At 42.5% G+C, this 11,536-nt stretch overlaps 1 protein-coding gene across 1 annotated transcript; it reads left to right on the top strand.

The window, feature by feature from the left end:
- Positions 1 to 1,924: 1,924 nt before the first annotated feature.
- LOC137038226 (transmembrane protein 26) lies at positions 1,925 to 10,599 on the top strand. The gene is made up of 4 exons (XM_067412693.1): positions 1,925 to 2,089; positions 3,950 to 4,165; positions 7,012 to 7,156; positions 9,874 to 10,599. The coding sequence occupies exons 2-4, from the start codon at positions 3,972 to 3,974 to the stop codon at positions 10,513 to 10,515; spliced, it is 981 nt and encodes a 326-aa protein (XP_067268794.1). The 5' UTR covers positions 1,925 to 2,089; positions 3,950 to 3,971; the 3' UTR covers positions 10,516 to 10,599.
- Positions 10,600 to 11,536: the final 937 nt, after the last annotated feature.

The raw sequence follows: 11,536 nt of genomic DNA, 5'->3' as shown, positions 1-11,536 counted from the left end.
GCGCTCAAGGCTGGATGATTGGTTTTTGGGGGTGGCGGGTCAGGACACCTGCCCGGCCGTCGCCCCAATTCCTTTCTTCCCGGAAGTGCATGAGGAGCTTGCGCGGTCCTGGAAAACCCCATTGTCTTCCCGTGACCGTTCGGCGGCCTCCTCTGCCTTCACCGCCTTCGATGGGGCTGCGGCTCGAGGGTACACTGGGGTCCCCCCTCTGTTGCGATGCAACTGTGTCCGCAGAGTGCCTCGACCTGGCGCGATGATCCTAAGCACCCCTCCAAAACCTGTAGATTCACATCAACATTGGTGGTGAATTGAGCTGCGGGGCAGGGCGCTGCCTCTTTGCATGCCATGGCAACTGTTCAGGCCTACCAGACCAAGCTGCTGTGTGACATGCACGAGGGTGGGGCTGATCCAGGGCTCAGAGATAAGCTGCGTGCCGCCACCGACCTCGCCCTCCGGGCGAAGAAGGTGACTGCACGCTCCCTGGGTCAGGTGATGTCCACAGCAGTGGTCCAGGAGAGACACCTATAACTCAACCTGGCTGATATGCGCGACCGCGAGTGAACCCGCTTCCTCGACACCCCCATATCCCAGGGTGGGCTATTCGGTGGCGTGGTTGAGAGCTTCGCCCAACAATTCTCAGCCGCCCAGAAGCAGACTGAGGCTATAAAGCATATACTGCCGCAGCGGACAGCTGCTGCCTCCACCCAGCCGCCCGCGCAGTCTCAGTCTGCTCGCCGCTGAGGGCGCCCCCCAGCAGCTCCCACCCCTCGTGCGCAGCCCCGAAAAAATGCCAGGCTAATGCTTCAGCTTCCAGGGCTGTCCCGCTGGGTCGCAAAGACTATCAGGCTCGGCTACGCGATTCAGTTCGTGCAGGCTCCTCCCTGCTTTCGATGGTGGGGCCATGGTGGGGCCCAATTCTCCTGTCATGCGTGCGGAGGTTGCTACCTTGCTGGCGAAAGGGTGCAATCGAGCCTGTCCCTCCAGCCGAGATGGAGTCAGGGTTTTACAGCCCCTACTTCATTGTACCCAAGAAAACCGGTGGGTTACAGCCAATCCTGGACCTGCGCATCCTGAACCGATCCCTTCACAGGCTTCCGTTCAGGATGTTGACAGTGAAGCACCTTTTCGAATGCGTTCGTCCAGCCGATTGGTTTGCAGCGATCGACCTGAAGGACGCGTACTTCCATGGTTCCATCCTTCCTCGACACAGGCCGTTCCTACGGTTTGCGTTCGAGGGGCGGGCATATCAGTATGCGCTCCTCCCATTCGGGCTATCTCTGTCCCCTCGCGTTTTTACCAAGATAGCCGAGGCAGCCCTTGTGCCACTCAAGCAACAAGGGGTTCGCATTCTGAACTGATCTCGATGACTGGCTCATACTGAGTCACTCTTGGGAGCAGGTGTGCGAACACAGTGATCTTGTTCTCCAGCATCTAGCCCATCTGGGCCTTCGGGTCAACTGGAAGAAGAGCAAATTCTGCCCAGTGCAGAGGATCTCTTTTCTCGGTATGGAGATCGACTTACGAGCTAAAGCGCAGTCACTGCTGACTTGCCTCCGTCAGATCGAGGGCAAGAAACTATTTCAGAGGCTCCTGGGGCATATGGCATCCGCGGCGGCGGTCACGCGATCGAGTCCTGAGATAGGCATGGCAGTCTGGCACGCTCCGGGTCCAAGTGACTCGGGCCTGCTTACAGACCTTCCCCCCGTGGTCGAACCTCAGGTGCCCTTAGAATGAGTTTCCCGGCCTGTTGTTAAATCGACAGATGCCTCCACCACGGGCTGGGGTGCCATGTGCAATGGACATGCTGCCGCGGGCTCCTGGATAGGACCCCAGCGCCTCTTGCATGTCAATTGCCTCGAGTTGCTGGCAGTATGGTTCATTGTTTTTTAAAATGAAAGACTTCTGCATAGGATATACATCTTCGCTCATAGCTCTGGAAACTTCCTCACTCCTCGTCGTCTCATGATGCATTAAAGAATTGAGTTGTCCTTCAAGATGGCTAACTTTGATCTGTTTTTGTGTCGCAGGCTGGAGGACGGAGGAGACAAGGAAGCATTTGAGTGTTGGGAAGCACCTCTAGGACTAATGAGTGAGTCACTGAATTATTTACTAAACCGAGTCGCTGGATTAATCCATAATTAAAACAAGTCTGTGTTTGTGAGTGAGCCATTGAATCATCAGGCAATTCATTCAAAAACGTATTAATTTAGGAAGGAAAGGACAGTTTTGCTTGGAAACACCCAAGTTTGCAGTTTGGAATATTTATTTTATTCCAGGTTCGGACTACATGATATTTTTGTTTGGTATGATAGTCAGATTATGCAATTTGCTCGATGCTTCCAATTATTGCTTGCCATCTTTAACTATCAACTGGCAGTTTTGTGAGCTTGCAAACAATAAAATGGCTGATGTTACCATGTTTTGCACTGGATGTCTTATCATCAGAAAATCCCCAAATTGAAAGAACCTGACCTTTGACACATTAATGAATTGGAGGACAATATGGAATCAATTAAATAGAACTTGAGGTAAAATATTTTATTATTTGCCTGTAAAAATAAATGTGCTCACCGGGTTGTTAAAGCGCCTCTGATAACGTTAACTTAGTCCCTCGAGGAAACATCATAAATGCAGGAGTACTGCCACAACTCCACGAATCTTTCCTCCATTGTACCAATACTACTGTCTCTCTTTCGTTTCGGCATGTTTGAAAGCTGTGTATCTTTATGTAGCATATGCTAGTGAAGCATTGCTGACGTGACGTCGGTGGTCGCCCACACATATAACAATTGATTCTTGTGTACCAACGCCCATCGTCGTTTATGAATCCCTATGATACCCTACTTCTAATCGTTGGGCTAAAATCGTCTAGTGTGAACTGGGCAAGTTGACGGAGAAAAAAACACACAGTCACACAGTTTTTTGTGGTTATTGAACTACATAGCCTATAAGCAGTTAAACAATACAAAACATGAAGACTGCGAATTGTGACTGTTGAAAATGTGTCTTTTGTCAGATTCAGGATACCGTAAAATAATATCTAAATAACATTCTCAGTTACATGTGATTCCTTGGCAGATGTAAAGGTTGCATTACCCATGTTATTCCGCGGGGGTGTCTTATCACTGCCCATGATTTTGGGTGGTACTAGTACTGTGGCATGGTGAAATCAGGGTGTGTATGTGTAAAATGTGTCTGAAAATGCAGACTAAAAGACTGGCTCCTCATTGGAGATAACTTTGTTCTTGGGGCCCTTAAGGGTGACATCATAATGGATGATCATAGGGCAGCAGGAAGTGTTATCGGTGACATGTTCAGTCACAATAACCTCAAAGTGCACAAACACACTCTCAGGCACACACACACACACAATCCATCCTACTCTTTCCCAAAAGACTGCTTTTTATCAACATAAGATATATACACACACACACACCCGTTCACATCCACTCAAGTCCCTAAAACCTCAGGGGGGATAAGTTGTGTTTGCAGTTAAAAAGGACTGCCTCCAACTAAGGGGTAGACAGAGGTTTGGGGATATGTTAGAAGCTTTTGTTTTGGTAAGCCGTAAAAACAAGTGGAATATATTCTTTAAAAGTCACTTGAGTATTTGAATCTGGATCCTTTTGCTGAACCCACTGAAAGTAAGTTTTATATAATTTTATACCTCTGCATTGACATTTAAAGAAGCATTAATCAGGTAAGTTGTCTTATTGGCAGAGTATAAATTATATGATCATTTGTTTACGTAGGTTACATGAATGGTGTACAATTCTAATGAATTCAATAAGAAACTCAGATGTTTATTTTATTTAATTATTTAGGCTACTTATGATTTTATTCAAAAATAATCTTAATGCTTCTATAAATAATGTTTTAGGTGTATGTGTATAGATTAAGTTTATAGATAAAAAAATGCATCGTATTGAAAAAAATATTTGTCCTGCAGGTCTGTCTGCATTGATTGTACAATGTGCCTGGTTCTTAACATCTTATTGGCTCTTCTGAGTCGCTTCCTGTTCGCGGTGCATGGCGTCCTGACCGTGTGGCGGGTGGTGGAGGTGACAGGAGAGCCCTCCTATTGGCTGCTGCTGATGGGCGTGGCCCTGCTCGGGGTCGAGATGGCAATCACAGTCAAATACACACGCAATGCAGAATGGAAATGGTGAGGTTACTTATGCTATCATAGTTCTATCATATACATAATTCAATGACCCTGACGTTAATGAAATTCTTGCTGAATTCTACATAAATAAATAATAGTGCATATTGCTGAAAAATAGAATTCTATTTAACATTTTGTACTGTTTTTGCAATGATATATTATTTAGAACTCATATATAGAAATAGAACTCTTATAAAATATATGTAAAATAGATATTTTTCCCCCAGAAAAAAAAAGCCATTAAAAACTATGGTGTCAGTAAGATTTAACTTAAAATAAGTAATTTAAAAAAACTCTTATGTTCACCAAGGCTGTTTATTTGATCAAAAATACAGTAAAACAGTAATACTGTAAAAGATTTTTACAATTTAAAATATCTGTTTTCTGTTTTAATTTAGTTGTGCTGCTTAATGCTCATCGTTTGTGAAGTGTAAATACAGAAAGCAAACATACTGAATATTGACAGCAAGGCAGTCACTTTAAAATGATATAAACATATTTTTCAGGTCTCAGACCTGACCAACAATTTCACTTTTTGGGTTAACTATCCTATTAAGGACTCTTCACTGACTGTGTAGGACATGTTGTGTTTGGCAAAAATAGCCTTGCCAATTGTCTTAACACTCTAAGAAAAAAGAGAATCTGTTTTGCCTTTTTAAAATAACTTCACTTTGCCACGTTCTGGTATAAAAAGACATGGGGCTTAGAAGCAGGGTGCCATGATTAACGCTAACGAGAACGTGAGGAATTACATTCTCGTTTCTTCAAGCTCTGCACTTCAGTCTGTCTAGCGGGGACGGGTGATAAAAATAACCCTTTTCTCAACTCAGTGACGGAGAAAAACAACCTTTGCCTTTGCCACCTTTGCATTCACGCAGAGCAGCACATGGTCACGTTCGGACAGATTTTGAGAAAAGTATGTACATTGAGATTGCTGTACTAGAAACAGTTATTAATGAGACTCTACCCTCCCACTGACATGGATGGAGGACCTGCTGAGAACATCCTCCCTCCCTTCATCTTTCTCACCATCCCCTTCACTCTACCATGATCTCCATCTGAACCTTTCTAACTCTCTTTCTCTGCCGTAGTACTTTTCTATGCATACTATCTCTCTCCTGCACACTACACTTTGAAGTCTCAGTGCTCTTTAGAGAGGCTTGCCTGTGTCAATGGGGATTTGCATAGCTAATGGGAATAATTTGCAGTCTGCATTGGGCTGATGTGCCTGCAGAACTGGGCTCTGTAGTGTGACCCATCTTTACCACCCAATCAGATGCATCTGACACGCATAGAACTACTTCGTGGCTTTATACAGTGAAAATAAGTATTTGAACACCCTGCTATTTTGCAAGTTTTCCTACTTAGACATCATGGAGGGGTCTGAAATTGTCATCGTAGGTGCATGTTCACTTTGAGAGCTTTTTTTTTTAAAATCCAGAAATCACAATGTATGGTTTTTTAACTATTTTTTTGTATGATACAGCTGCAAATACGTATTTGAACACCTGAGAAAGTCAATGTTAATATTTGGTACAGTAGCCTTTGTTCGCAATTACAGAGGTCAAACGTTTCCTGTAGTTTTTCACCAGGTTTGCACACACTGCAGGAGGGATTTTGGCCCACTCCTCCACACAGATCTTCTCTAGATCAGTCAGGTTTCTGACCTGTTGCTTAGAAACATAGAGCTTGATCGCCCTCCAAAGTTTCTCTATTGGGTTTAGGTCTGGAGACTGGCTAGGCCACGCCAGAACCTTGATATGCTTCTTACAGAGCCACTCCTTGGTTATCCTGGCTGTGTGCTTCGGGTCATTGTCATGTTGGAAGACCCAGCTTCGACCCATCTTAAATGCTCTAATTGAGGGAAGGAGGTTGTTCCCCAAAATCTTGCAATACATGGCCCCTGTCCCATGTGCAGAAAAACACCCCAAAGCAGGATGCTACCACCCCATGCTTCACAGTAGGGATGGTGTTCTTGGGATGGTACTCATCTTCTGACATTCTTCTTCCTTCAAACACGTTTAGTGGAATTATGACCAAAAAGTTTTGGTCTCATCTGACCACATGACTTTCTCCCATGACTCTGGATCATCGTAATGGTCATTGGGAAACTTAAGACGGGCCTGGACATGTGCTGGTTTAAGCAGGGTAAACTTCCGTGCCATGCATGATTTCAAACCATGACGTCTTAGTGTATTACCAATAGTAACCCTGGAAACGGTGGTCCCAGCTCATTCAGGTCATTGACCAGCTCCTCCCGTGTAGTTCTGGGCTGATTTCTCCCCTTTCTTAGGATCATTGAGCCCCAGTCCGGGGGAGACTGACAGTCATGTTTAGCCCTTTCCAGCCTTGTGGAGGTGTACAATTTTGTCTCATGTCTTTGGACAGCTCTTTGGTCTTGGCCATGTTAGTAGTTGGATTCTTACTGGTTGTATGGGGTGGACAGGTGTCTTTATGCAGCTAACAACCTCACACAGGTGCATCTAATTTAGGATAATAAATTAAGTGGAGGTGGACATTTTAAAGGCAGACTAACAGGTCTTTGAGGGTCAGAACTCTTAGCTGATAGACAGGTGTTCAAACACTTATATGCAGCTGCATCATGCAAATAAATAGATAAAAAATCAAATATTGTGATTTCTGGATTTTTTTTATAGATTATGTCTCTCACAGTAGACATGCATCTATCTACGATGACAATTTCAGACCCGTCCATGATTTCCAAGTGGGAAAACTTGCAAAATAGTATTGTGTTCAAATACTTATTTTTCTCACTGTAAGTAGAAAAGTAAAGTAAGCAAAATGTATCCATTCACTAATGTGATGTTTGTTCCACTCTTCTGCAGGTTTTCACCTATGGTGTTTCTGTATCTGAGCACCGTGATTCCATCAGTCTGGTTCCTGGAACTGAACCTCCTACAGTCCAATCTGCCCATCAACTCGAGCACAAACTCTGACCAACAATTCTTCTCCCAGATCCCGCTAACAATGGTGGGTGGAAAGCAATCGTTAAAAATAAAACCCAGAGTTCATCAGTAAAAATATGTTCAGCTTTGAACAAAATCACTTAGAATCTCTCTCTCTCTCTCTCTCTCTCTCTCTCTCTCTCTCTCTCTCTCTCTCTCTCTCTCTCTCTCTCTCTCTCTCTCTCTCTCTCTCTCTCTCTCTCTCTCTCTCTCTCTCTCTCTCTCTCTCTCTGTCTCTCTCTCTCTCTCTCTCTCTCTCTCTCATTGGATGTTTCAGTACTTATATTTCTGGTAAAGCAATAAACATAAAATGCTCAGATGGAAATTGATTCATGCCTGGAAAGCAGACTGTTTCCTGTAAAATGTCTGCAATTCTGGGGAAAGAAAAGATTAATGTTGAAGATTGATAGATTAAGAGTGGTAGAGAGCTCAGTTTCACCTTTGACCTGTGTGAAGTGTACAAAAATCACAAGCCCACACATAACCACACCACCACGGATCTGAACATGTTGGTTCCCTGTAACACTGACTCGTGTCTAATGGAGTTATTAGGGCCTGTAGAGAAAAATTCAGACACAGATTTTTAAACGTCTTCACTGCAAAACTCTAAAAGTATAAAGGCAACAGGCAATGAAGCATGTCCAATAACTTCATCCAGGATTAGAATCCAGATTAGAATCTTTTTATGAAAAAAAAAATTCAAAACATTTTTTTTTCATAAGAATTAAGTAAAAGTTCTCAGATATTTTATCACAACTTTCACTGGTTTCACAGATAAAGGTTTAACCCCTAGTCCCAGACCAAAATGCATGTTGGAGCTGTTTTAACTGAAAGAAACTTGCACAGATATATCTTAAAAGAACACACCGACTTTTTGGGACTTTAGTTTATTTACCGTATCTCGTTAGGAGTTAGATAAGTCCATGCATACCATTCTCATCTCTGTGCATGCCATAACTCTGTGGTGTCTGACGCACCCACCGCTAGCCTAGCTTAGCACAAAGACTGGAGATAAATGGCTCCATCTTGCCTACTGCTCAATAAGTGACAAAATAACACCAACATTTTCCTATTTACATGTTGTGATGTGTATAGTTACATCGTGTTCTTAGACTGAGGGAAAATGAAAAGTTGCGATTTTATAGGCCGATATGCCTGGGAACTATACTCTCATTCCTGTGTAATAATCAAGGAACTTTGCTGCCGTACCATGGGTGCAGTGAAGAATGATATTACACAGTGCCAACAACAATAATAATATTAATTTGTTAATTTACAAGAATGAATAAGAATTTTATTCTTAAAGGCGTCATGCACTGGCTTTTTTATTTTTTTATACTGCTTTCTGAGGTCAACTAATGACGTTCGTGTGGTTTTTACATTCAAAAATAAGATATTTTCTACACTGGTTTTGAGGCTCGTTTTGCTTACGTTTTGGTATCCCGTCTGGAAAACACATAGCCCCTGGGCTACTATTACAATTTTTTTTATAATAAGTGTGTTGCAGCATTCCTGTCGGATCCAATATAGAAGGCACAGCATTGTGTTTTAATCTCAATAAGTCTGCAAATCCAGCTCAACCTGAGACTTGTTTACAAACGATTCCACAGTGAAATGAAGTATCACACATTCCTAATATTATGATCCAAAGGAAGCGTATGCAACGACTGTGTTCTACCACAACCAGGAATAGCGCAATATCTTGCTATCTTCTTCGGCATGTTTATTGCTGATGGCTAGCGCGATCCAAACAGCCCCATGAGTTGGTGGGCGGGGCTACTGAATTAGACATTCTGTAGAGGCGGTGTTGTGCAAAAGATCACGTCAAGATGCGCACATGATCGTTTTCTGGGCCTGGTGTCTATAAAAGCTTTTCTTTGACTAAAAAGGAAGTTTTCAGCTCTGAAACGTACAGGATATTCTTATATTACCATTACCTTTTATATATCAAAAGCTCAAGGGAAAGCTGATTTCTCAATTCATCACCCCTTTAATAATGCGCAGTTATGTGTCCTAAATACTACCATTGCTGGGTTTGTTAGGCTCTGTCAAAGTAATCTCTATCTATCTATCTATCTATCTATCTATCTATCTATCTATCTATCTATCTATCTATCTATCTATCTATCTATCTATCTATCTATCTATCTATCTATCTATCTATCTATCTATCTATCTATCTATCTATCTATCTATCTATCTATCTATCTATTTTTATTTTTTTATTTTTTATTTTTTTACATCCCGGCTTTAATATGTTGCATATAATGCTGTTGCATTATTGTAACTTGTTTTTAAAAGTTCAGACTTTACCTCCATATCCTCTTGGCAGCTTTGAGCTTTGGATCCGAATAGTTTTAATATTGATGACTGTGATATTTTCTTTTGTCTTGAGATCAGGTGGGTGTAAAGCTCACATGATATTTTGTAAGAATATGCTGCAAATATTAATCAGTAATTTTACTGAAAAGCTTTTTAGGGAAACTATATCATCTCAGTTGTCTTATTTCATTAAGGTAATCCTCCAATGGATCTTTTGTTCAGGCACTCCAATGAGTCAAAGCAATACTTTTTTCTTATAAACTGTTTGATTTTTTTTTTATTTAATCTGGTATTGCAATAATATCTTAACAACATTTTTGATTCATCCTTTCAAATTATCACAGTCTCGCTGTGTGCTCCCGCTGTCTGGTCTGTTACCATGGTGATTAGCCTATTTGTGTGTGTGTGTGTGTGAGACAGGGGTTGGCGGAACTTGATCCTGAGAACTGGGTGGAGGCTCTGGAGCAGACCATGTTGATCGTTTTGGTTCTGGGCCGCTGGCTGATGCCGAAGGGGGACATGTCACGTGACCAGCTATCTCAGCTCCTCATGGTTTACGTGGGGCTTGGTGCTGATATCCTGGACATCTTTGATACTTTTAAGGAGCCACAAGTGAAGACCAAAAAGGCTGTTATCATTGTTGGGCTAAGTTTGTTCTCCTGGGCCTTGATGCAGTTTCCTCTTGTTCTTACCCAGACAAGCCGTCCCAAGATCCAAGAGGACGATCAGCCAGATCCAGAGGCTGCCCAGCATGGGCGAGCTGGCTGGACCGTTTCCTGCTGCTCTAGTGAAGTCTGGAGCCTTCTGCTAACGGTGGGTCTGCAGGATGGACCTTTCCTAATTTACCGTCTCTACCTCTTGATACGTGAGAATGTTCTGAACCAGCTGATGATCTTCTTCACATGCAAGAACATCCTCATTGTTTTGCTGGAGGTCTACAGGATTTGTGTTGTCCACTTTGAGAAGAGCAATCTGGGGGGAGGAGGACAGTCATGTGACCCATCTCATGGACAATCAGAATGGACTGATGGAGAAGCTATAGAACCCAGCTGTCAGGAATAGATTAGATTCACCCATACTGAAAAAACCTGTCTGTCTGTCTGTCTGTCTGTCTGTCTGTCTGTCTGTCTGTCTGTCTGTCTGTCTGTCTGTCTGTCTGTCTGTCTGTCTGTCTGTCTGTCTGTCTGTCTGTCTGTCTGTCTGTCTGTCTATCTATCTATCTATCTATCTATCTATCTATCTATCTATCTATCTATCTATCTATCTATCTATCTATCTATCTATCTATCTATCTATCTATCTATCTATCTATCCATCCATCCATCCATCTTACAGTTAGATGGACAGGCAGACCATAGTTATAGACAGACACAGATAAATAGATAGATTTTCTGCCTGTCTGTTGCCTGTTTATCTGTATGTCAGATGATAGATTGACAGATTTTAGACATACTATCTATCTATGTCGTTATATATCATCTGTCTATCTATCATCTGTTTTTTTGTCTATTGTCTGTAAATCTGTCTGTATAGACAGTATTCAAACAATAAGTGCCTTGCAAGGTTTATAGTTTTGGGAGGTTTAACTTACTTAACATTCATCCTTATCATAAACATCTTGATTCTGAGATTGCATTATTTAAGAATCTGACAGCCAGCACGGCAATGTACAGCACAATTGGTACCGCTTAAGACCAGCAGATGGTAGTGTGAACAAACTCATTGTAAGGGCAGAGCTATGATGAAATTCGGAAATTGCTCTGGAGATCATGACGCCTCTTCAACTACCCCGACACACACCGTCTGTACACAGCAACCTGTGACATTTCAGCATCTAAATCAGATCAATAGGTAACAAATCAGTTCCTGAGTGCTTCCTGATGTTTGTGAATGATCTGTCCACGGTTGTCTCATTATTCAAAGTTCAAGCCTTCCTCCTTGCTCAGAACTCTTCTATCTTTTTGGCTGTGACGGGTTTGATTGAAAAACAAAATGGCATGCTAAAAAAATCAGTGAGATACATAGCTCCTGTCAATCATGGGATTTAAAGCAGTAAACACGACCTGGGCTTGTGGTTTATTAG

Source organism: Pseudorasbora parva, chromosome 13 (assembly GCF_024679245.1).
Source record: "Pseudorasbora parva isolate DD20220531a chromosome 13, ASM2467924v1, whole genome shotgun sequence".
NCBI lineage: Eukaryota > Metazoa > Chordata > Actinopteri > Cypriniformes > Gobionidae > Pseudorasbora > Pseudorasbora parva.
Note: the sequence above shows the minus strand (reverse complement) of the source record. Positions and strands in the feature narration are given on the sequence as shown.